General features: G+C 42.0%; 1 protein-coding gene across 1 annotated transcript in view; it reads right to left on the bottom strand.

Annotated features, from left to right (window-relative positions):
* szt2 (SZT2 subunit of KICSTOR complex) overlaps positions 1-27,037 on the bottom strand; it is a 188,464-nt gene that overhangs the window by 42,619 nt on the left and 118,808 nt on the right. Inside the window, exons 55-62 of the mRNA XM_078408309.1 lie at positions 25,829-25,961; positions 24,449-24,576; positions 20,759-20,806; positions 18,864-19,003; positions 18,047-18,229; positions 9,335-9,605; positions 7,457-7,536; positions 7,049-7,174 (exon numbers count right to left, since the gene is read on the bottom strand). Of these exons, the coding sequence (XP_078264435.1) occupies positions 7,049-7,174; positions 7,457-7,536; positions 9,335-9,605; positions 18,047-18,229; positions 18,864-19,003; positions 20,759-20,806; positions 24,449-24,576; positions 25,829-25,961 (1,109 nt within the window). The remainder of the gene's footprint in view (positions 1-7,048; positions 7,175-7,456; positions 7,537-9,334; positions 9,606-18,046; positions 18,230-18,863; positions 19,004-20,758; positions 20,807-24,448; positions 24,577-25,828; positions 25,962-27,037) is intronic.

Below are 27,037 nucleotides of genomic sequence, written 5' to 3'. Positions count from 1 at the left end.
GGGGAGATATTAATACCTCATCTGTGTTTACTGAGAATATCATAGAAGCTAAAGGGCAAGATAGATGATGTATGATCATGTATGAATTACCAAAGAAGATGTATTGCCGGTTTTAAAGTGCAATAAGGTAGAATAATCCTTAGGGCCTGTCCAAATGCATCCTTTTAGACTTCAAAGAAAGTTAGGGAGGAAATTGCAGAGGTCTTGCAGAGACATTTGTATCATCTTTAGGCCTCAGGCAAAGACAAGCCAGGGGGTTACAGGCCATTGAGAGATCAGAGTTTGAATCCTATTGACTGACCTAATTTGGAAGCGAGAGCATGAACATTATTCAAGGATTGACATTCAAAACACTGGCCTGCACTAAACTGCATCCGCCCCTCGACCTACCACTTTACTACTTCTTACCATTCTAATTTAAAGCGCAATATTTTGTATATATATTAAAACAATTTTCACAAATGTAAAATTAAAGAAATTCCAGCAGAATCACAATATCCAGTAATCCAAAAAAGTCACGTTCGTGTGACTTTTATGTTTTCCCTCTTGGCAAAGAACTCTTTGAAGCTACATTCACTTCAAGACAACATAAAATATTTTTTGCAATCACTTGTTTGGCATTTTACCAAAAAATGTTTTGAAAATCCATTCTTGTGCCAAAACATGACATTTCAAAAGTAATTCACAAAATTATTAAGCGTTTCTAAAAGTGTTTTATACAAGTTGAAGTTCTTTTATTTTGTTTGACAATTCTATATACTAAAACTCTCGTTTGTTTGTTTGTTTGTTTGTTTGCTAATGGAAGAAGTTTCATTGAAATTGGTGTTATATTTTTAAAGTTATTCAATTTTTAAAGTTTAAATCTATCTCCTAGAGAGGGAAGGGGGGGAGGAAGGGAAGGGGGAAGTGGGGGAAGGAGGGGGGTGGAGGGAGGGGGAAGGGAGAGAGGGAGGGGGCAGGGAGGGCGGAGGGAGGGGGGGATAAGGGAGGTTGAGGGGGATGGAGTGGGTGGAGGGGAGGGAGGTGGAGAGAGGGGTGTTGAAGGGAGGCAGAGGGAGGATGGGGGAGGGTGACGGAGGGAGGGTGGGAGCGGAGGGAGGGAGGAGTGGGGGGGAGAGGGGAGGGGGGAGGGAGAGGGAGATGCACCAATACAGGAGAGGTTTGGGCCCAACGGGTCCACTTGGTCTAGTGTTCTCTAAAACTCTCTGAAATACAGGGACATAACAAATGGGAGCAGGAGAAAGCCATGCAACTTCACAAGCCTGCTTTGATTTTTAATAAGATAATGATTGATCCAATGCCTGATCCCGAGAGCATTTAACACCCCTGTAATCCAGGAAGCATGGTGAACTATATGCCCAATCAACATTGGGCATATTGGGGCGGCACGATGACAACATTGGGGCGATACAGTGTGCAGCGGTAGAGTTGCTGCCTTACAACGCTTGCAGTGGCAGAGACCCGGGTTCGATTCCGACTACGGGTGCTGTCTGTACGGAGTTTGTACATTCTCCCCGTGACCGCCGAGATCTTCGGTTTCCTCCCACACTCGAAAGATTTGTACAAATCGAAAGGTTTGTAGGTTAATTGGCTTGGTATAAAAGTAAATTGTCCCTAATGTGTGTAAGATAGTGTTAATGTGCGGGGATCGCTGGTCGGTGCGGACTCAGTGGGCCGAAGGACCTGTTTCCGCGCTGTATCGCTAAACTAAACTAAACATCAATGATGCCGAAGTGGAAATGGTTGAGAGCTTCATGTTCCTTGTCATTAATATTACCAATGACCTGTCGTGGACCAACCACATTGAAGCAACAGAGAAGGCACACCAACATCTCTACTTCCTGAGGAGACTGAGAAAAATCGGCATGTCACCAGCGGCTCTTACAAACATCTACAGATGCACCATAGAAGGCATGCGTCGGGTTGGATCATAGCATGGTTTGGGAACAGCCCTGCGCAGGACTGCCAGATATTGCTGAGAGTTACAGATGTAGCCCAGTCCATCACAAAGACTAGACTTTGATTAACTCCATCAACACCTCAGGCTACTTCGGAAAAGCAGCCAATATAATCATGCCTTCTTCTCCCTGCTCCCATCGGGCAAAAGGTACAGAAGCTTGAAAGCAAGCAACATAGCTTCTTCCCCTCTGTTATCAAGCTTCAGAATCGTCCTTCCATTAGCAAGGGAAATGTCCAATTCACCTCTACCCCAATTGGACTTTGACTATGGAACGAATGTGCCGAGAACTATATTCTGCATTCTGAAGGTATTTATTCACAAAATGCTGGAGTAACTCAGCAGGTCAGGCAGCATCTCAGGAGAGAAGGAATGGACGACGTTTCGGGTCGAGACCCTTCTTCAGACTTGTACCAGCATCTGCAGTTATTTTCTTATATTCTGCATTCGGTAACTTCCCCTTTGCTCTATCTATTGTATTTGAATTTGACTTGATTGTATTTATATATGGTGTACCTGGTATTTTTGGATAGCACACAAAATAAAGCTTTTTACAGTACCTCAATTCATGTGATAATAATAAACCAAAACCTGAACTGTCGCCTTTAGCATACCGAGTGGCTCAATATTCACAACCTTCGAGGCAGAGAAATCCAGAGATTCATTCAAAATAAATTACTCTTCATCTCAATCTTTCATGATGGGCCTTATATTCTTATGATCTTGGCCTCGGTTCCTAGATTCCCCCACTGGGTTTTAATATCCTAATAGAATCTGCCTTGTCAAGCTCCAACAGAATCTCTTGTGTTTTAGTGAGATAATCAATCACAATTGTTATATTAAAAGTCGATATCTAAACATTCAGCAATTTTGCCCTGATTATATAAATCTAGACATTCTACCACAAACAAGCAAGAAAAAAAATCAAAGTTCCTGAATTATCCATGGCCCCATTTTGACCAGGGTTACAAATTTACTATGTTATCTGGAAAATTGCCTGCTTCTTGAGATCCAAAGAAAGATTAATCCTGACTTGAAAACTTCCTATTTAGAATGTTTTATCTCACATGCAAGTAGTATCACAAAGACAGAAACTCATTTTTGAAATGTTATGCATGTTTTTTTCCTGATTCATCTGAACATTAAAAAGGAAAAAAAAATTGATTTCCAGTAAGCCACAGAAAATAGTCATTATTACCACTCTCTATATTCCGTGAAGTGGAAAATACAGGCTTACGATTCAATTACTGGAACATGGTTATTTTATAAATTAAAAGCAACAAGCCTGATCGAGAAAACTACACATCCTGTGGCCTAACATCAATGGTATCCATGAAGGAGTTAGTTAGCTTAACTCAAAGCAATAATTCAATGAAGGAAAAGACTTAAACAATTTAGTAATGGACTGCCAGCCACAATACATATTGTTTGCTTTGAGGATGTTATAAATAAAAAGGATGATAAAATATAGTTTACTTCAGCATCCTCAAATCCTTTGATGAATCATATAGAGCAGAAGCCACCAATTAATGTCAAATCTGGAATTGGAAATGAAGTTGATTAAAGAGACTATAAAATGTGGACTGATAGGGGGGAGGAGGCAGATAGGAAGAGATGTACACTGATTTAAGTATAAGAGGGAACAGACTTTGGGACTCATGGTTCTTATCCAAATGCAAAAACAAAAACAAAATCCTTGAGGCTTTGTTGTATTTGAGACAAATTGATGGTGTGCACTAGGATATGTTGAATATGATCAAAGAAACCTGTGATTACCACATACTATCTTCACACAGCTGATGAATCAGTGCACCATAACTAGCAAGGGCGCAAGATGTATTCTAGGGCGTCTTCAATTTCCCTCCTCAAAAGCACCAACAGTGACCAGGTGTTGGGTCCCTTCAAGACCATTAAGATGAATTAGTCCCCAGGACCTGATGGCATCTAAGCCAAATCATTAGGCGAGGAAAGAGGATTGCAGGGGCCTTGACGAAAATTGTGGTAACCTCTCTAACCACATACATACATATACACACACACAAATGGAAGTAACAAGACGAGGTTCTAACCCGAGTAATTATTCCCTGTTTGTATATCCGAGATAAGATTAGATAATGTAGACGAGTGGTATTGCATTTTAACTCTAAACCAAGCTACAGTTTAGTAAGCAAATTCAAATTAATATAATGAGAAACTAATTAAACTGTGGGAGGAAAAAGATCAAGCACAGTTCTTTCACGAGATATTGCCTTATGAGATTCCCATTTGTGAAATCTCAATGAATTGAACTCCATTTGTTTTAGACTTCAGAGATTTTAGACTTTAGAGATACAGCATGGAAACAGGCCCTTTGGCCCACTGAGTCCATGCCGACGAGCGATCACCCGCACATTAACACTTTCGTATACACGAGGGATAGTTACTTTTACAATTTTTCCGAAGCCAAATAACCTACAAATCGACACGTATTTGAAGTGTGGGAAGAAACCGGAGCCCCCGGAGGTCACAAGGAGAACATGTAAACTCCGTACAGATTGGACCCAAAATCAGGATCAAACCCAGGTCTCTACCGCTGTAAGGCAGCAACTCTACCACTGAACGACCTTCAGCCAAACATGAATAGAGAGTGACTGATTATATGCAGCAATAAACAAAGAAATTAAGAGGACAGAGAATGAGTGGGGGGGGGAAAACTAACTGTAAAGGCTTAAACTAAACAGAAAAATATACCAGAGAAAAGGGTGGGAGCAAAACTTGGAGCTAAGAGTCTGCAGATGCTGGTATCTGGAGCAACAAACAATCTGAGGGAGAATCCTCAGAGTCAAGCAGCATCTGTAGTAGAAAAGGAATAGTCGACGCTTTGGGTGAAATCCCTGTACGAGGATCAAGTTACAAAACTGAAATCTTTTCATGCAATTTAAATAATTGTACCAAAAGGATAAAAAAGTGACAAATTCTGAAGTAAGTTGTGGCAGGCCCCAGTAATGAATACATCTGTAGTGAAAGCCAAAGCTATCAAAGGAAGCACAGAAACATAACTCCCTAAGGACAGAAGAATCTTCATGCGAGTAAAATTCTGCCAACATTAAATTTAAGATATGAAATAGAAATAAATTTTGATTCCTCAAAATATTACACTTGCCTTAAATATTATGCTCAATAAATCAACAAGTATGGTTAAAGTCAATATATGGCAAATGTTTATGTTCACCAAGGTGAATGCTGTTTATTAAGTGCAGAATAATCTCCCCTTCCAGGTGCATTGAATTAACATAAAACATGTCCAGATATGAACTAGTATAGGCTTCTTCAGATTGAATACTTTCTGTTTTGCTCACCCACATATCCTAACTGAAAGGGCAGCACAGTGGCGTAGTGATAGAACTAATGTCTTATAGCGCCTGAGACCCGGGTTCGATCCTGACTATGGGTGCTGTCTGTAGGGAGTTTGTACCTTCTCCCCGTGACCTGCGTGGGTTTTCTCAGAGATCTTCGGTTTCCTCCCACACTCCAAAGACGTACAGATTTGTTGTTTAATTGGCTTGGTATAAAAATGTAAAATTGGCCCTATTGTGTGCAGGATAGTGCTAGTGTGCGAGGATCGATGGTCGGTGCGGACTCGATGGGCTGAAGGGCCTGTATAACTAAACTAATCTAAACTCAAGACTCAAAAGTGCACCAATGCCATTTTTCATACCAGCTGCCCTTGTGCCAGAGTAAGGATGCCAAATTAGGGAATAGTTACAGCTCTGGGCAGCAGAAGTATTCAAAAGATCCATTCTGGCAGATCCAAAATAAAGTTCTATTTCGTATACCACATAATCGTTTTCAGAGCAGGTAATTTAAATGGCACTATTAGTCAAGATGAGCTACACATGATCAATCACTTCTTTAAGGAATGTTTTTCCCCATAGAGTTTGGCTCCATTAATTTTATTTGTCCACGATGATTGGACAAATAAATAAAGCAATATTTATAGTCTTCTAAATTCACAGCAAGTGCTCGATTTAATTCAAGGAACAGACATCTCCCTGCAAGAAGTAACAACATAGGAATAGTTAAAGAGATGCGACTCTCTTGCCTGGCAATACTTGTGCATTGGCAGATGCACCACTCGAGGCTCCTGTTTTGCTTCAGCAAACTCCAGATTTATAACAGATGGTGACTTGTTCTTAGGCATGGCATGACTGATCTTTAATACACAATTAGTTTTAACTCAGACAAGGTCAGTTATATTTTCGTATGATACAGCATAGTTCTATTTATCATCCAACATTCACCATTCATTCAAAACTTTTCCAGACTTCTTTAATTTCTAAGACTTCCCCAATCAATCCTTCAAGTTTCTTTTTTTCTGTTTCCTTTCTTCACACTAAAATAATGTACTTCCTTTCTTGGATATGTAATTAATTGCCTTAACTGTAGGAAGCACAGGGTGATGGTAGAAGGTTGTTTTTCAGACAAGAGGCCTGTGACTAGTGGCATGCCGCAGAGGTCAGTGCCGGGCCCATTGTTGTTCATCATTGATATAAACCATTTGGATGAGAAGCTACAAGACATTGTTAGTAAGTTTGGAGATGACACTAAAACAGCACTGTGAAGGTTGTGAAAAATTACAGTGGCATCTTGATCAGCTAGGTAAATAGGCTGAGGAATGGCTAATGGTGTTCAATTCAGATAAGTGAGCGGTGTTGCATTTTGGGCAGTCAAACCAAGATAAGACTTTCATGGTGAACGATCGGGTCCTGGGGAGTGCTATAGAATAGAAGGAGCCAGGAGTACAAGTATATAGCTCTCTGAAAGTGGCATCGCAGGTAGACAGGGTGGTGAAGGTGTCTTTTGGCACATTAGCCTTGATCAGTCGGGCATTGAGTACAGGACACTATGTTGCAGGCTTCAGTGAGGCCGCACTTGGACTACTGTGCTCAGTTTGGTTACGTCTTTAATTCCATCTCTCATGTAGGGACTCGCTATTCTAAGCTGAAGGTTTGGATTTTCCCATTTCCCAATCATTCCAGAGACCACCAACTCAGATTTAAAAATTGCTTCAAATGATAACATGTGTTTAAAACACACAAACCACAGACTTACCTTCCCCTCGGATCCAACCTGCTGCTCTGCCTGGATTTGTTGTCTGAAAATAGGATCAAACAACAATGGCGTGGCACAGTAGTGAACAAGTCGTGAGGACTGTTTCAGAGTGTCCAGATCACCAACCTAAACCAGAAAAAGCATCGAGAGATTACTGCATTTACTTCCTAGTTCACAGAATAGTTAATCATGACGTGCAAATACTCAAGGAGCCACTGCACTGTTGAAAACTTAAAAACTGCAGATGCTGAAAATCTGAAATAAAACAGAAAAAAGGCTGGAAACACTCAGTAGATTAGGCAGCATTTGTGGAGGGAGAATCAGTTTATATTTCCACGGCAAAATATTTGTTGTTTATAATTATTATGTTAAAATAAAATATAATAACTGTTTCAGAATGTTACTTACAGTGATAGGCATGTTTGACTGGGCAGACCGCTGTTGCCAGGTCACAAATAAGTTCTCAATTTTCATTTGCTTCTCCATTTCTAAAAGAGAAAAAACAGATCGGGTCACAAAGTAATTCTTTACAGGATGTACTAGTTCTAAGTTAACATGTTAAACAGGTGAGTTAAATATTGAAGCCCTGACATCATGTACAATCCAGCTTGACACCAGATAAAGTAACCTTAAATAACCTTCAAGGTACCAATGCAAATTGATTTAATTAAAAAACAATTCCAGATAGCAGTGAGTCAGTGTATTAGATTACCTCACCTTATCCCAATGAGCAGCCCTTTTTACCTTAAAATCTCAGCATTTGCTTAACATTGCTCTGTGCAATATCCAATAAGCTCTGCTGAGCTAAATGTGAAGATAAAGGTAGACATGAATATGCTATCTATATACTAAAACTCTCGTTTGTTTGTTCCTGAACTACAGCCAAAATGGTACACGACAGCGCGACAATTTTAGGCCCACCTTACTCACCGTCGTCCCTTTGATGCTAATGGAAGAAGTTTCATTGAAATCGGTGTTATATTTTTAAAGTTATTCACATTTTAAAGTTTAAATCTATCTCCTTGGGAGGGAGGGGGGGATGAGGGGGATAGAGTGGGGAAGGGGAGGAGGGGGGGAGGAGAGGCGGAGGGGAGGGGAGGGGAGGGGAGGGGAGAGGAGAGGAGAGGAGAGGAGAGGAGAGGAGAGGAGAGGAGAGGAGAGGAGAGGAGAGGAGAGGAGAGGAGAGGAGAGGAGAGGAGAGGAGAGGAGAGGAGAGGAGAGGAGAGGAGAGGAGAGGAGAGGAGAGGAGAGGAGAGGAGAGGAGAGGAGAGGAGAGGAGAGGAGAGGAGAGGAGAGGAGAGGAGAGGAGAGGAGAGGAGAGGAGAGGAGAGGAGAGGAGAGGAGAGGAGAGGGTGCTGCACCAATGCAGGAGAGGTTTGGGCCAAACGGGTCCACTTGGTCTAGTGTTTATTAGACTTAATCTCCAATGAACATGAATAAAATATATTCCAGGCAGAAACCGTGCCATATTCTTCATTCAGTAGAAATTCTCAAAAAAAGTAATGAAAGTCTGTAGACAAACTATTGCAAAAGAGATGCATGACTCAAGTGATATTGGGAAAAGCACATTTCAGTAAGCATGTGTTGACAGCACTAAGACTAATTCCAATGACTGAGGAATCATGGTAACACAAATTCAATTAAACATTACATATTTACATACACTTATCACTCAGGCAGAGAAACCAAAGTGACATTCATGTAACAGTGACATAAAACATAAGTGAATATAGCTCCACTTGTCTCCAGTGATTATTCATTACACAAAAATGAATATGGAAGGAAATTATTTTTTTTGCCCTTCAAGTACACCTTGGTTGTTTGCAGATAATCAAGTCATTCTTATTTAGAATTCCATTAATTTTTCCACATGCAAAAATAAATGTGCAATACATAATTTTATATAAATTATTACAATGGGTGCACATATGATATATTTTACATTATATATATTATATGTTGTCACTTAACAAGAACCAGAGGACATAGGTTTAAGGTGAGGGTGAAAGATTTAATAGGAACCTGAGGGGTAACTTTTGCACACAGAGGGTGGTGGGTGTATGGAACGAGCTGCCGGAAGAGGTAGTTGAGGCAGTAGTATCGCAACTTTTAAGAAAATTTGGACAGGTGCATGGATAGGACAGGTTTAGAGGGTTTTGGGCCAAACGCAGGCAGGTGGGACTAGTGCAGATGGGGCATGTCGGTCGGCGTGGGCAAGTTGGGCCGAAGGGCCTGTTTCCACACTATGACTCCATATAACATTTGCAATGCTTCTTTCTTGCTCACCTCTCCGCTCCAGGTTTTTGATTTCCAGGAACTGTGTGCCATGGCGCGAAACTGGGTCAAACGGCCCAGCATCGTGTGACTGCTTCATTGTTTTAGGCACCGTGATGTCTCGCAGTGCCTCATCAAACAGGACAATCTCTGGTGGGAAGTGAAGAGGTGGGAGGCTCCTGTTTGTTGAGCTCAGCCGTCCTTGTTCCTTACTTGGTGGGGGAGTTGGGCTCTTGATAAGTGAATCAGCTTCCAATGTGGAATGAAGGAACGGATTTGCCTCCTGCGTAGACAAAGGGAAGATGAGACTTGAATATAACTTAATCGCACCCTCAAAAATCATCAGTAAACCAATACATTCAAAACTCCGCTGCCCGTCTACTCACCCACACCCCGATCCGTGACCATATCACCCCCGTCCTTTACAAACTCCACTGGCTCCCCATCCGCCAGAGAATCCAGTACAAAATCCTCCTCATGACCTACAAAGCCCTCCATAACCTGGCTCCATCCTACCTGACTGAGCTCCTCCACAGGCACACTCCCACCTGCACCCTCCGCTCTGCTGCTGCCAATCTCCTATCCCCCCCCCATCCAGACCAAACTCAGATCCTGGGGGGACAGGGCTTTCTCCATCGCTGCTCCCACCCTATGGAACTCACTACCCCAAACCGTCAGAGACTCCTCCTCACTCACCACATTCAAAACATCACTGAAGTCTCACCTCTTCAGTACTGCCTTCAACCACTGAAGGTCACCTCACCTTCTGTCTCCTTTCTCTGTTCGTTTACTTATTTATCTATTTATTCACTTCTCTATGTTCTATAAATCCCTGTAAAGCGTCTTTGAGTGTATGAAAAGCGCTATATAAATGTAATGCATTATTATTATTATTATTATTAATGACTTCAGATAACAAGACTTCATTGGAAATCACCGATAGATGCCTACTTTTAGAACACCGACTATAACTGACAGAAATCAAATTTGTTAAAAGCTAGTTAGAACTAAAAGCATTGAATGTGCCCTAACCAATGAGATCTGACAAAGGGAATGACAATCCGTCAACTCTTAGTCAAGCCCATGGACGGGTTGCTTCAAGTTTGTAAATTAGTATAATAACAGAAATACGTCAAACCACCCTCTGAATTCCAACCAGTTAGGCAATAATTTACCTCGTCCAGTTGAATAAGTCAGAAAGAGTTGCAAGCGGATGAGAGAGAATGTGAACATCACAATAATAATAAATAGATTAAACCATTATAAACACTGTTTGAAGCGTGTGTCTTCTACTGACATACAATTTCAACACATTTCTCAATGATCAGACTTGATAATCCTTTATGGAACTTAGATTATTTGAAGATTATTTGAAGATTTAAAAAACCTATGACAATTCATGTGGGTCAAAAATTCCCTTCATAATTTACAGAGAATACTTCAGTGTTTATATCTGTAGGAAATGGGCTCTTGCCGAAAAGACCAAGGATCAATATCAAATATGATTATAAACATAGGATACAAGTAATACCCGTCTTCCTACCAAATAAACTTTTTTTTAAATCGTGAGAGATGGGGTAACAATGTTCAAAGGGACCTAATGCCCTTATACACAGTCACTGAAAGCCAGCATGCAGGTGCAACAGGCAGTTAAGGCATTCAGCACGTTGACCATTTTGCAAAACAATTTGAGTGCAAGAGTAAAGATATCTTGATACAATCATATCGAGCTTTAGTGAGACCACATAAGGTTTATCGTGTCCAATTTTGGCCTCTTTAGTAAAAAAAGAGATAGATTTGTGATAGAAAAAGAGCCCCAAAGATGCACCAAACTGGATCCTTTCTTAGACAATAGACAATAGACAATAGGTGCAGGAGGAGGCCATTCGGCCCTTCGAGCCAGCACCGCCATTCAATGTGATCATGGCTGATCATTCTCAATCAGTACCCCGTTCCTGCCTTCTCCCCATACCCCCTGACTCCGCTATCCTCTATCTAGCTCTCTCTTGAATGCATTCTTTCCCACTTCTAATTAGGAATCTCAGCACTGAAACATTAACTCTGCTTCTCTTTCCATGGGTGGTGCCTGACCTGCTGACCATTTCAGTATTTTCAGTTTTTACTTTGGTTTCTGGGATGTTCAGGTCTGTCATTTGACGAGTGATTGTGTCGGCTCGGCCTCTACAGTTTAGAAGAATGAGAGGTAACCTCATTGAAACACACACAACGGAGAGCCGTCCCGAGGAGCCGCGCGCATGGCGGGAGTGTCCCGGGGTGCTGTGAGGGCCCGATCCACCCGCCGAACAAACTTGCCGCCGACAACCAGAACGACGACCGAAGACTGGAAAACGCCCCGGTAGGCCCGACTCAGCTCCCAGAGGACTGCAGTGAAACCGGGCGGCAAGGCCTGTCTGGGCTGAAGGAGCCTCAGCAGCAGTGGGAGACTCGGCGGCGGCAGCGGGAGCCTCAGCGGCAGCAGCGTAGGCCTCGGCAGCGTGGGACCTCAGTGGCGGCAGCGTGGGGCCTCGGTGGCGGCAGCCTGGGGCCTCGGTGGCGGCAGCCTGGGGCCTCGGCGGCGGCAGCGTGGGGCCTCAGCGGCGGCAGCGTGGGCCTCAGCGGCGCCAGCGTGGGCCCTCTGCGGCGGCAGCGTGGGGCCTCGGCGGCGGCAGCGTGGGGCCTCGGCGGCGGCAGCGTGGGGGCTCAGCGGCGGCAGCGTGGGGGCTCAGCGGCGGCAGCGTGGGGGCTCAGTTGCGGCAGCGTGGGCCTGGGTTGCGGTGGGGCCTTGCGATTGATGAGCGTGTGGGGGGAGGGGAAGACAATGGGGACCTGGCGTAGGGGGACCGCCCGTAAAGAATGAGGACCCGGCAAGGGAGGGCCGCTGTGAGGGACGGTGGGAGAACAAAGTGGAACCCTGTGAGGGGGGAGCACTTTAGTTTAGAGTCCTCTGTCCAGGGGATAAGTCTGTGTTTGTTTGTTCATTTGCTCCGGTGAAGGCGCTGTGCACACGGCAGCCAGCCAACAGACGCTTGTCTTATTCTTTTTGTTTCCACTTTTAATTTCAAGTTTTTGTGTACCTTCGTGTGTTGTGACTGTCGGCAGACCAATTTCCCTACGGGGATGAATAAAGTTTTATCGTATCGTACAACTGGCTAAATTTGGGGAGGATGTTTCTGCTGGCTGAGGAGTCTAGTACTAGGGGTCACAGTCTCAAAGGAAGGAGTAGGCCACTTGCAACTGTAATAAGGAGATATTTTGTTACTCATAGATTGGTGTATCTTTGGACTTCCAGGGGCTCAGTCATTGCTTGCATTTAAAACTGAGATCAATAAATTCCTGGATTTTAGAGGAATTAGGTGATATAGGGATAGGGCACAAGGCCGAAGATCAGCCGCCATCCTATTGATTAGCAGAGCAGGTTTAAGGGGTCAAATGGCCTACTCCTACTTCTATTCGTAGGCCCTTATGCACATTACAGAGATTGAAATTGCTTTAAAATACATGACTATTGCATTATGCATCCCTCCTCTTGTTCTACCTATTTCTACGTTGGGTAAATCAATATCACCTATCTGTATGCAAGTTCTTAATATAAATTTTCAACAATACTCATGTTTGCTTTTGAATGAAATCTCTGAACACCATCTGGAGCATGGTTTGTTTTAACTCTTAAGTTGCATTTAGTGCAAGACCTCGGCTGGAATGCCTTGAAAACAAATTCATCTTGGGTGTCCAGCAAAATGATGTGAAGTCTCTTATGAACACTACTGGCTGCAGGGAGGTTCACAAAGATTAGCACAATTGCATAACGTCTGCTCGAAGACATCCTCTCGTCTGGGAGTGGAGAGAAATCAACATCCTTTCAAGTTTTATAACTTATCAACATGCTGTCTCTCAAGAATCCCAACTAAGGCTCAAACTTGTTTGTACGACAAAAAATATGCTCCAGTTTCTTTTCAATATAATTAGACCACGTAGTAGTAACCCTTTCTGTGCCTCACAGGTTCCCCGATCACAATTGGCATATTTGGGTTTTCTTTGCTGGGAATTCAGGGACAGCTGAAAATGATCATTCATTCCATGTACTATTGGCGGTACTTTTTAAACGTTCAATATTTAACACAGTATTCAGAATTACACCTATCTAAAGCTGCAGAAAAATATATCGTGCTAGCTTACCCATGCAGTTATGGGAAAGACACTGCAACATGAGATACAGAGAGCCGTTTTTCAGGAGAGAATTTGGAGCTGCTTATATCTGCTTTCCCGACATAAAACAGGGGCAAAAATGACCGGTTCTGGGGAGTATGACCTGAAGCAATGTTAGGTTACTTCCAAATGTTAATGTGGTCAAGTGCCGGTTTTAGGACTGTCAGGGAAAATGCATCTTCTTTTGTCCTTCTACTCATTTTTCTGGCCTAGTCCGACAGGTTTTCCTTCTAAAGAGCATGTTTAATTCTTTTAAAATTTGATGCCAAGAGTAGTAGTTGGCTCCATTGTATATGCATACTTGGCCAATAAACTTATTCAAGTGTTCCTGCAACCCACTCTCTTTATCATCCTTGACCCAGCATATACCTGAAGTCTGTTGATAGTCATGCAAGTGGAAAATATCTCATTAATGGCAGTGAGGAAATTCTTCTGGGATGCCAGCATTTCACCTCATAACCTCTACAACGGAATCACCTCTTTGCACCACCATAGACTTGTTTTTCTGATTGTGTTTTGCACTATTGTCCTGTCTTTTCCTTTTCATCGCCCTGTAGAATGTTGTAATTTATGTAGAATTTTTATTTTCATGTGTGATCAGAGTCAATGTACCTGTGTTGTTGCTAGAAAGATTTCCATTCTACTTGCACCTTACTGTACTTGGTCACATGATAAACTTGACTTGATTTATTGAACTAATGCCCTAGTCCCAATTTCAGATGGATGGCCACTCAGCTGACGTTGCAGCCAAGAGAACTGGAATGAATAAAACAATCTTATCTATCTCACAAAATGCTGGAGTAACTCAGCAGGTCAGGCAGCATCTCAGGAGAGAAGGAATGGGTGACGTTTCGGGTCGAGACCCTTCTTCAGACAATCCTATCTGGTCATATCCTAAATCAAGCACCAGGCCTATATATAAATCCCCTTTCATCAATGTCTGATAGAATAATGGAATTGGCCTTCCCAATTAATACGGGTACATGCAATTCAACAGAGTTTATTATCCTTATTTATCTGTTGCTTCTGTTCGAGAGCCACAATGTTGAGAGTTCCTGCCTTCTGTGCCTTTGTTTTTTTACTGCTATCTGAATTTATAGACAAAAGCTACTTAGCTCCTGAAGCTTGAATTCTGCTAACCTCTGTTATTGTGCAAACTGTTTGCAAAGTGGCAATGCTTTGGCTGTTAAAGTAAGCACATACAATTTCTGGCATAAAACCATAGTATGAATCAGTTGGCTGAATGCAGTTATACAATACAGCAATACCTGTATGCTGTAATCTGCTTCTTTCATTTGCTCTTATTACAAAAAGATAACATCTTTGTCTAATAGCAAAAAAAAAGACGCCTGGGCTCTCCAGAACATCCAAGAACACATTCCGCTGGTTTTTCTTGCTGGGTAAGAAGTCAGTTCACAAAGATAATGGTACATAAATTAAATATTAGTGATAACATGGAATTAGAACAGAATAAAAAGTAGGCTTGTTCACGTATGCCTGCTCAAAGGATAGAACATATTGGAGCACAATGTTGTGGATTGGCAAGGTCACAATTCTGCTCTTTGTTATTGTTCAGCTTGTGTTCCTGATGTGTACTGACATTTGTGAACAGGTGGTCCACCGTGGCAAGGATTTTTCCCATTTTACTGTTAACATCCAGGGACTGTCCCTAATGTAGGCCGACAGCACCTAACAGCAGGTTGCCATCACAAGTTACAGTCATGCTGATCAATGTTCGGAATGCCTATGCACAACAATGGCTGTTGTCAGCATGCTCAGTTGCCCTGCCACCCCTTTCAAGGCAAGTACCTGCACAATTCTGAACAATTTTATTAAGCAACATAGTTCTTTTGTACAACACGTTATTAAATTAATTTCAAAATTGCACGCTTCAAAAGTCAAGCCATCTGTTCCAGTATGTCATTATAGCTCGCAGTTAAGAGCCTTTTTTTTTTTTGTAACTCAAGATAATTTTGATGCAAATCATCTAGTATTCATGTTTTGAATGTACTTGTTCAGCAACAATATTTTACAGATCTACTTTAAGATGCTAATTTGAGTTAGTTAAGTTTCAATTACTCTTCCAAACTTAAGGCCGAAAACAAGGGAAATGGAGAACTAAATAGTTCATGGACATTTAATGCATATTGCCAGTGCATGAGGCACCATTAACATGTGCTTAGCCAAATGACATTGTTATAACTTTGTAATTATATTTTAGCACTAGACAATGTAAAGTTTGGTAAAGACCCAGTCCTATGTAAAACTTCACATATCTTAGAGTCCAAGTCATACAGCGTGGAGACAGGCCCTTCGGCCCAACTTGCCCACACCGACCAACATGTCCCATCTGCCTGCATTTGATCCATATCCTGTCCTATCCTTGTACCTGTCTGATTGTTTCTTAACAGTTGCAATAGTCCCTGCCTCAACTACCTCCTCTGGCACCTCGTTGCATACACTTACCACCCTTTGTGTGAAAAAGTTACCCTCTCAGATTCCTATTAAATCTATTCCTCTTCATCTTAAACCTATGTCCTTTGGTTCTCAATTCCTCTACTCTGGGCAAGAGACTCTGTGCGTCTACCCGATCTATTCCTCTAATGATTTTATACACCTCTATAAGAACACCCCTCATTCTCCTGTGCTCCATGCGATAGAGTCCCAGCCCGTTCAACCTCTTCTTATAGCTCAGACTCGTGAGTCCTGGCAACATCCGTGTAAATCTTCTCTGTGCTCTTTCCAATTTGACAACATCTTAATAGGCATAATCGTAGCACTTCATTAGAATCCCACTGGAATACGAGGGTAGCATTTGACATTTCTCAGGTGAGTCCCTCCAGCACTTAATATGGCAAATTATTTGCAATTAATCATGACTTTGAGTCACCTGTGTTGCAATCTAGTTTCAATTTTAAAAAAGCCAAAAATCTTTTAAAAAAGCCATATTTGGACAGGTACATGGATAGGAAAGGTTTAGAGGGATATGGGACAAATGCAGACAGGTGGGACCAGTGTAGATGTGGCATCTTAGTAGGCATGGGGAAGATGGGCTGAAACGTTTGTTATCGTGCTGCATGACCTCTCATTTAGCGGTGTCTTATTACAAAATTTCAATTACACCAAACTACTGGCTCTTATATGTGATACAGACTTATGGTTCTGATGCAAGGAGATTTAGTCTTTTGGATTGCACTTGGGTTAAGATCCCATTACTCTATCTAAAAATGTAGTGTGGCGGTCTGTTGGTTGGCGTGGGCAAGTTAGGCCGAAGGGCCTGTTTCCGTGCTGTATGACTTTATGATTCTATGAAAATGGAACAGATGTGTTGGCTTATATTCCTCTCTCAAAGTCACCGTGTCAAACAGCTCTTAGGGTTAACGGAATCAACGGATATGGGGAAAAAGTGGGAACGGGGTACTGATTTTGGATGATCAGCCATGATCATATTGAATGATGGTGCTGGCTCGAAGGGACGAATGGCCTACTCCTGCACCTAATTTTCAATGCTTCTATGTGAGATTAATTAGTTATTTACAACATTTTGTATGTGGCAAATTGGCTGCTGAGTATTCCGATCTAACAATAGGTGAATATAAACCCATCAATTTTGGGGACAACCCGATAGCAACAAACAGCAAGGTATCACAAAATCACAACATACAGCTAGTTCAGTCTTCCATTTACTCTTGATTTGGAGCTGTCACGGAAAATTATGTTTTCATGCTTGTTATATGTTGCAGTCATTTAGGTCACTTACAGAATTTTATTTTCCATTGATTCCATTACTCAAATAATAAAATCTTCAAAGAGCAGAAAACTATTCAGTTTAAGAATAAGGGGTGGGCCATTTAGAACGGAGATGAGGAAAAACCTTTTCAGTCAGAGTTGTAAATCTGTGGAATTCTCTGCCTCAGAAGGCAGTGGAGGCCAATTCTCTGAATGCATTCAAGAGAGAGCTAGATAGAGCTCTTAAGGATAACAGAGTCAGGGGGTATGGGGAGAGGGCAGGAACGGGGTACTGATTGAGAATGATCAGATTGAATGGTGGTGCTGGCTCGAAGGGCCAAATGGCCTACACCTGCACCTATTGTCTATTCAGTTCATTAGCATCTAGTGGTTAAAGCATATTTCAAGCAGATCACAGCCCAATAGCAATCAAAGCATAAAACATACATTAACACGTAGTTGGAAAACATTCCTGCCTGTCGTTCACCTCGGGCATGCCATAGTCCTTCCATTCATGTGGTTACTGAACATATATTCACTTTTGGATTCAAATAACCTTCTTTACCAGCTGTCAGATTAACAAACTACCTTTTACTGCGACCTTCTATTATACTTTTATGTTATTTTCAACAGAGAAATGACGATCACATTACCTACAACCTTGCAGATGGTGACAGGGATATACCCTGGCATATACCATTATCTGATGAATGTTCGCACGAACGTAATGAACTCATAAGTCTGTAAAATGTAGACTATGCATGTTACAATAATCATAAGGTCCATTACCTGTTTGGATTCATCATATACAGGTGTGTCAGCATAACAGTAGTGGTGGAAGAGCCCCATCTTTTGACTGAGGAGACAATGCACCACATGAGAGCGTGCATTTTGCCACTGGATAAGACGGACTAATTCCCGATTCAATGACATTCCCAGATCCACTGACCAATTGTAGGTATATAAAATCAACTAGAATTAAAAAAATGAGAGCCCGTCAGCATGCAGACAAAAAAATATTTGGTAAATGGAGTACAGAATGCATTTTCTTTTAAAAATAGTGAAACAATGTCAATAGAAAAGACTGCAAATACTGCAATAACAGCAATGCCATCCGCATCCATAAATAAATACGACCTTTAGTACTTCAGGAAACCCATTTGCACCTATAAATTAACCTATCATTTCCCTTTATTAATCTCGTTGTAGTGCTTCCCACTTCCAATATAAATTAAAAATGGGCCAATATTGACGATTCACAAAGCGCATTTCATTCTTCAGGAAATGTATAAGATGAAATTGCCGCAATCAATAATTTTACTTTCAAAATTGCCATGACAATCAAAAAGAAAATCCTATTTTATACTCACAGTCACATTTAAAGAATTTCACTGCCTTACTGTAGCAGTCAAGGGACCTGGCAAGGTTCTTCCAGAAATGGATACCTTTTTGATTCTTCGGGAAATGTGCAGGATGAAATTGCCGCAATCATTTATTTTACTGTCAAAATTGTCATGACTGTCAAAAAGGAAACCCTTTTTTTTATCCTAACAGTTAACGTTTAAAGAATCTTACTGCATTACTGTAGCTGGTAATGGCAAGGTACCTTTTTGTCGACAATGTCTATGATGAGGAATCTCTGCCGGGGAACAATACCCTTTCCATTCATTCCTGGGCTGGTGGGATCACCCAATTTCTCCGCCGTGCTGAACTCAACAGCCTCAAATCTCTGAAATCCTTTGTGAGCTTCATTTTTTTTTCCCATGGAAAGAGACAGAGAAAGGGAACAATATTCAGACGTTATAAAACTGTGAGGAAATCCATTTCGCTGTTTTGTTAATAAAACTGGATTTTCAAATAAGCAGCACTTCAGGTAAAATTAAGAAAGCACACGAGATATCAAAGCACATGGTACATCCATTGCACCATTCCAGAGTGGTAAGCCAGGTATTGCATTTTCATCCCCGGTAAGGTTAGTTCAATTATAACAGCATGAGAAGACATAATAATGAAGAATATAAAATCACTTCAAGGGGTGTTTCTATTGAAAAGCAGATCGACATTCCAGTCTACATCCATGAAGCTTTCAGATACTGCAGTGATGTCTTAGGCCTGGCAATTGACCTCCAATGAAGACAACCATCCTCCTTCTTTGCCAGGCACTGCTCCATTATTGGAAAGATATCTTTCTTCAACCTCAGCCTTAGGTTTTACTACGGCTCTGTGACCTGTTTTCAGTTAAACGTTGCCCTAATTGCACTTCACTAATGGAATTCAGCTCTCGCCATGTTTGTATGGAGGCTGTAACAAGGCACAGCATGCGGACGCAGCAGTTGGTTCTGCTGCCTCGCAAGTCTGGGTCTGAATCAGTCTTCGGGTGCTGTACTTGCATACTTTGCAAATTCTTTCTGTGACCATTCTTTCTGTGATTCAGCTCCCTCCCACATCCCAAAGACATACTAGTACGTTAGTTAGTTATCATAAATTATCCTGTAATCTAGGTTGATGCAAAGAATCGATGGGGCTGGGACTGATGGCCATGTGCAAGGGAGAATGTTGAGGTAGTATAAGCAAAATAAGTAGAATGGGATTAATGGGATTGCTACCTCAGAGTTAGCATGGAGCCCAAATGCCAAATGGCCCCCTTTGCTGTCATTTTAGGTACATCAAAGAAACATAGAAAATAGGTGCAGGAGTAGGCCATTCGGCCCTTTGAGCCAGCACTGCCATTCAATGTTATCATGGCTGATCATTCACAATCAGTACCCCATTCCTGGTTCCAACAAGATCAAAACTAATCAAGCCCTTCAGAACACCCTATCCATGCTGACCTACAATCCCACCTATATTAATCCCATTTACCAATACTTGGTCCACAACCTTCTGTTCTTTGGCGATTTTTGTCTAGATACCTAAATGTTATGAGGTTGCGTTGAATTTGTGCAGCGTAATAGCTGCATTGGACCTGATTGAGAAGCGATATAGCAAGATACAGCTGAGAATTTGTCAGCACTTCGTTTGAGATGCGTTTAGCTTGTAGGTTTTCAGACTACGCTTTTGATTTGAGACTTTACTGAATCTCATTGGCAAACCAAGATTGTTTGGTAGCAAAGGTGAGAACCATAATGTAGCTCTGATTGTTGAACTCATCTGTTGGATTTTGGTGCAAACATCAACAGGATAGAAAACTGCACAGCAGTCAGCTGGGAAAAGCTTGCAGCTGGGAAAAGCTTGCACACCAAAGCTTGAACATAGATACATCGGTGGATATTTTCAATGGAGCCCTGATTGGGAGGGTGGATAAGATTGCTTTGACATTATTGTGCATCTTGAAATCTCAGATGTATGCATGCTAATGGTCATCTCTACTTCTGGACTCGGAGATAAACAAATGATGGTAAACTTCTGCATTTAAACTTTCTGAACACTTGAATATTCTGATATTCTATAACGTTTAACCCACCACCAATATCACCATAAAAATTATCTGGCGAGACTTACGTTTGATACTAGTTATCAAAGGTCTGCTTTCATCATCATCACAGTCAACTGTAGGCACATAAAGTATGAGGAGCACAGCGTAGCGGAGCATGACATCAACAATTCACAGCCAAACTACACTCAAGCACGCGGCACTCACGAGGACACAGAGGTTTCAAAACCAAACAAGACTTCACTCGGTAATAGGACATGTTAGCGAGTTGATTTAGTGCTCAAGACCTTATCTTCTAAAATTTATTACACCTGTTGTGTGTGAAAACAAATCAACCTGATTGATTGCTTCAATTAAATAGCTTTCGCATGAATACCAAGCGTCAAAATGACCCACGATATATCTATTGTTAAACTTTCTTTTGGGATGAGACTCTGAGACAAGCTGGGATAAGATAATTCCGCAGTGTGTTGAAAATCATTCACCGGGATGTAATTTATTAAGCATTGTAAAAATTCTGACTTCTCAGCAAGAATGACTAACATCATTATTTAATCCAAAGAATCCTTTTCATGTATTCTGTAAATTTTAAATTGGATGTACTGAAACATTTAGATGGGCTTTCTTTCCTCCACCCCCCATTTCCCCTTGTATTCCACACATCATCATTAGCAGCTACCAGAAAGTGAGAGGATCATCTCGACAATGAAATAAAGATATAATGCTGGAAACACTCAACATTAAAAATTCACAGATGTACTGCACTCAAGTACTGAGCACTCACAAGACACAGACTAAATAAGACTTCACTCGGTAATAGGACATGTAAGTAAGTGGATTTAATGCTCAAGATCTTTGCTTCTAAAATTGATTACATTTACTGTGTGAAGCATCTGTGGAAAGAGTAACAGAAGTAGGGGTGATCAATGGTCAGCGAGGTCTCGTTGGTCAAAGGGCTTGTTTCCATGATGTATCTTTCAATCAATCAATCAATCAATCAATCAATCAAAATTTTGAGTTGGTGTCCCTTCATCAGAACTGGAGCTAACGTCTTCATTCAAGAAAGTAAATGTTTTATTTTTCCACAGATGCTTTATGACCTTCCGTGTTTCCAGCATTTTTATTTCATATTTCCATTCACTAATGTACACCTTTGTTCCACAATGGAAGGAGCATCCAAAGACTGCTCCATCTTCCAATCATGGAGACAGATTATCATTCCTCTCCTAGGGATTAAAACCCTAGCTGTAAAAGTAACATTCAAAATGTATTACTTAAGTTGATAAGATTTGGCTAGAATTCTAATTTTACTTCCATCGTTGGTCATATCGACATTGATCAATGTGAAGGGACTCGACCCGAAACATCACCTATTCTTTTTCTCCTGAGATGCTGTCTGACCCGCTGAGTTACTCCAGCTTTTTGTGTCTATCTCTTGGTATAGGTCTGTGTTTGGCTTCCTGCGAGTTGCTCAAGTCTTCACGGCGCCTCCTTATTTTATGGAAACAATAATCACTTTGGTGACAATTTGACTGACAAAAAAATCTCCCTTTGATTGTACCACCTTCATCCCGTTTGCCCACTACGTCCATGTGTTATCCGACACAGGAACGTTTGATGTTTAACCATTAGCACAACAAAGGAAGAACCTTTTTCTTATCAGCATTCCGGAAGGTTTGAAGGATTGTTTTCACCCTCATGATAACTCTCATCACCCTCATGATAACTATCTTTGGTTTAAACCAGCATCGGCAGTTCCTTCCTACACCAAACAGTACCTGTTCAAAGTAATCTCAATGTATTCAATGCATGTAATTTTTTTTCCTGAGATAATATCAAGGGATGCAGTGAATATCTTCATCATAATACATAATCTAACTTCACAGTACTCTTGGTTAACCACACTGAATAAGGCAAACACCACTATGGATTAGTACCTTGTACTAGGTGAACTGGTTTTGCCCAGTATCCAAAGAAAACAAAGTAAAGTGATTCATACAGCTGTCAGAGGTTATCGGGAGAAGGCAGGAGAATAGGGTTAGGAGGGAGAGATAGATTAGCCATGATTGAATGGCGGAGTAGGCTTGATGGGCCGAATGGCCCAATTCTGCTCCCAACACTTATGATCTTATGACCCAATACCATTTCCTCACCAGGAAGGCCTTAAAGCCCTCCGTTTCTTCCTCGACCGCAGAACCATCCAATTTTCCTCTACTAACTCTCTACTCCGCCTAGCGGAGCTGGTCCTCAACCTCAACAACATCTCGTTTGACTCCTGCCACTTCCTCCAAGTCCAAGGTATAGCTACGTGCACCCGCACGGGCCCCAGCTATGCCTGCCTTTTTGTAGAATACGTTGAACAATCCCTGTTCCAGGCATACACTGGCCCTATCCCCAAACTCTATCTCCGTTACATTGATGACTGCATCAGTGCTACCTCCTGCGCCCATGCAGAACTCATGGACTTCATTAACTTCACTATCAAATTTCATCCTGCATTCAAATTTACTTGGACCATCTCCGACACCTCCCTCACCTTTCTTGATCTCACAGTCTTCATCACAAGAAATAGACGATTGACTGACATCTATTACAAACGCACTGACTCCCACAACTATCTAGATTATACTTCTTCCCACCCTGCTTCCTGCAAAGACTCTAAACCCCTACTCCCGATTCCTCCGTCCACGCCGCATCTGTGCCCAAGATGAGGTGTTCCATACTAGAACATCCGAGATGTCCTCATTCTTTAGAGAACAAGTGTTCCCTTCTCCCATCATAGATGAGGCCCTCACTTGTGTCTCCCCGCAGCTCTGCCCTTGCTCCTCCTTCCCCCAGTCGCAACAGAGACAGAGTCCCCCTAGTCCTTACCTCCCACCTCATCAGCCATCGCATACAACACATAATCCTCTGAAATTTCCGTCAACTCTAACGGGATCCCACCACTAGCCACATTTTCCCATCTCCACCTCTTTCCGCCTTCCACAGAGACCGTTCCCTCCGCAACTCCCTGGTTAACTTATCCTTTCCCACCCAAACCACCCACTCCCCAGGTACCTTCTCCTGCAACCGCAGAAGATGCAACACCAGTCGCTATACCTCCTGCTTTGACTCTGTCCAGGGACCCCGACATCCTTTCAGGTTAGGCAGAAGTTCACTTGCACCTCCTCCAACCTCATCTACTGTATCCATTGTTCAAGATGTGGACTCTTATACATCGGCAAGACCAAACGCAGATTTCGCGGAACACCTTCGCTCAGCCCGCGTGACCCAACCTGATCTCCTGGCTGCTGGACACTTTAATTCTCCTTCCCATTCCTACACAGATCTTTCGATCCCTGGTCTCCTCCATTGTCAGAGTGAGGCTAAACACAAATTGGAGGAGCAGCATCTCATATTTTGCTTGGGCAGCTTACAGCCCAGTGGTATAAATATTGATTTCTCTCACTTCAGGTAGCCCCAGCATCCCCTCGCTCTCTATCCCTTCCCCTCCCAAGTCGCACTAGCTTCTCATTTTCACCCTACAAACAGCTTACAATGGCCTGTTTCCTTTATCATCATTACATTTTTTTGCAAATCTTTCATTCATTGTTCTTTATCTCTCCGCATCAGCGGCTATATCTCTTGTTTCCCTTCTCCCTAACCAGTCTGAAGAAGGTTCTTGGCCCGAAACGTCACCCATTCCTTCTCGCCAGAGATGCTGCCCGTCCCGCTGAGTTACTCCAGCTTTTTGTGTCGATGTTCAGACATGTCAATACCTTGTTCAGTACTGCAACGCCATTGGTGGAAATTCCGTCCGATCAGGATGAACTGTCTTGCTGCACCAGGTCGAATACTGGAATGCTGACTGAGAGAATATGGCAGGAACGTGGAGCTATGCGGAGAACTACAACATAAACAAAGGGAGGGGAAGCAGTTTAGTATCGAGTCAAAAAGCATTACCTCTTCAGTTAAGAAAGAATAAGCCCGAGGCTACAGAACCCTGAAGTCTTTACCAATCAGCGATGCAGTCATCTATAAATGAATGGACTGGAATTTGCTGTTATATGTGATGGTTTAGATTAGGTTCAAGCTTGGGTTTGGGTGACAAGCCTGCAGGTGCATGATCTAGACACTCGAGGGATAACCAGACACTGAAAGAATAACAATGGTCAGTCAGCATGGATTTCAAATAGGAAAAAAATCTTGCTGGACCAATTTTCTGATTAAAACATAAACAAACTAAACACTCAGGTTTATTTCCAGAAGAATACAATTCAAAAGTTATACTAAATTTGTAACAACTGTTGGTTACACCACAATCGAGTACTGAATACAGTTCCAACCTCCATATTATAAAAGGGCCAGAGGTACTGGAGATTTAGAAGCACTGCAGAGGGCGCAGAGAAAATTCATGAGGATAAAACCAGAAATGTACAGGTGCACATCTCAGCAAAGGATGATGAGAATGGTTTATTTTTGTCTTGAGAAAAGGCTGAGGGCTGACTAAATAAAGGTCCTTAAAATGCTGAAAGGTTTTGGAGAATGGACATAGAATGAATATTTCCTCTTGTGTGGAGAAGTATAACTAGAAGCATCAATATAACATCAAAACCAAGAAATCCAAAAAGGAATTCAGAAGCTTGTTTACTTCATGGTTAAAATATACACATGGAGTGGTTGAAGCAACTCACGGAGGGGAGCTTAGACATGCTTATGAGGGAGAGAGGTATTGCTTTAAATTAAGAAAGTTGACAGAAGGCTTGAATGGAGAATAATTGCCAGCATAGACAGTTTGGGACAAATTACCTGTTTCCATGCCTTGGATTCTTTATAATTTATTCCCATTCACTCTTGGGAGGCTTATTATACTGCACATAGAGCTCTGGGCTGTGTGGGCAATGTAATGATCGCTGTCAAAGCACTGCCCCTATTAGAACCACACTCCTCTTACCCGGCACCACTTTAGCTCATGTCTTCTGGCACTTTAACACTTCTGCATCAATGCCTTGGTGCTGTTTCCGGCCTGCAGAGTCATGAATGTGTCAGCACTATTTCTACATTGCTTTCCCTTGATCTTATACTGTGTGATGAAACAATAGGTCTCAAAACTGACTGCTCAACTACTGCAGTAAATATCCCGAGAGCACGAAACTTACCTAATTTTCTCAAAGATCTTAACAGTTGTATCAGTGGCAAGGCTGCTAACCAAATTCACAATCTCTGTCAGAATGGAGCTGAGTAGAAACCGGGAGCCAATATTAACAGAGCACTGTTGTACCGAGGGACATCCTACAAGAGAAAATGAGACAATAAAATGCAGTATTACATCCACTCATGCCAATGCAGTGGTAACAAAGAACAGTGGGAGTAAAGAGTAAGTTCAATCGTGCTATTCACCAATAGAGAAATTCTAAGTTTGTAGCAGTTTCATTCTGAGGAAGAAATATTTACTTACAAAATGGATGGGAAGCGTAAGACACTCTGGTACACTTCTAACAGATGGAGCAATGATAAACAGACCAAGTCACCCACTTCACTTCCCAGGAATTTTGAGAGGTTGGCTGGAGACACACAACAAATACAGGCAACCCCCTGCTACTGGGGTTTGGGAGGGAGGGGGGTGGGTGGGTGGGAGAAGGGGGTGTGACCCTAGTAAACAGGCAGCATTGTGATATTCTATAATGCAAAGCCACATCATGTGAGCATGATGTGTAGAAAGGAATTGCAGATGCTCGTATATACTGAAAGTAGAAGGGAGGGATCTGGAGGTAAGAAAACGGCCAGAACAAAGCAGGGCTATCAACAGTTGACCAAGGAAGGGTGGAGCTCATTGTTGGCTGTGGAAGAGGTGGTAACGAAGGGATATAAGGATGCAAACCAGTTCCCACTGTTGCTGCCTTACAGGGCCAGAGACCTGGGTTCGATCCCGACGATGGGTGGTGTCGGTATGGAGTTCGTTCATTCTCCCTGTGACTGTATGGGTTTTCTCTGGATGTTCCGGTTTCCTCCCACACTCCAAAGACGTACAGGTTAGTAGATTAATTGGCTTTGGTAAAGTTATAAATTGTTCCTAGTGTGTAGGATAGTGCTAGTGTACTATCCTAGGTGATCACTGGTTGGCACACCACCAGTGGAAGGGTCCACTGTTTCCTGTGCTGTGTCTCTAAAGTAATGTCAAGTATTGTGCTCAAAAAGGAATCTTCCATCAGCTTCATCAAGATTGAATGGCTAAAATTACAGGTGAGAATATCATTTGATTTTAAAGCATTTCTGCTCACAGCTGTCAAGTTAAAATGAAATTGGGACTATAAATCATCCTTCAAATGGCTTTTATTAATGACCTGTAATAATCTAAGGATTTTGTT

Source organism: Rhinoraja longicauda, chromosome 11 (genome assembly GCF_053455715.1).
Source record: "Rhinoraja longicauda isolate Sanriku21f chromosome 11, sRhiLon1.1, whole genome shotgun sequence".
NCBI lineage: Eukaryota > Metazoa > Chordata > Chondrichthyes > Rajiformes > Arhynchobatidae > Rhinoraja > Rhinoraja longicauda.
This window is presented reverse-complemented; position numbering and strand designations above follow the sequence as displayed.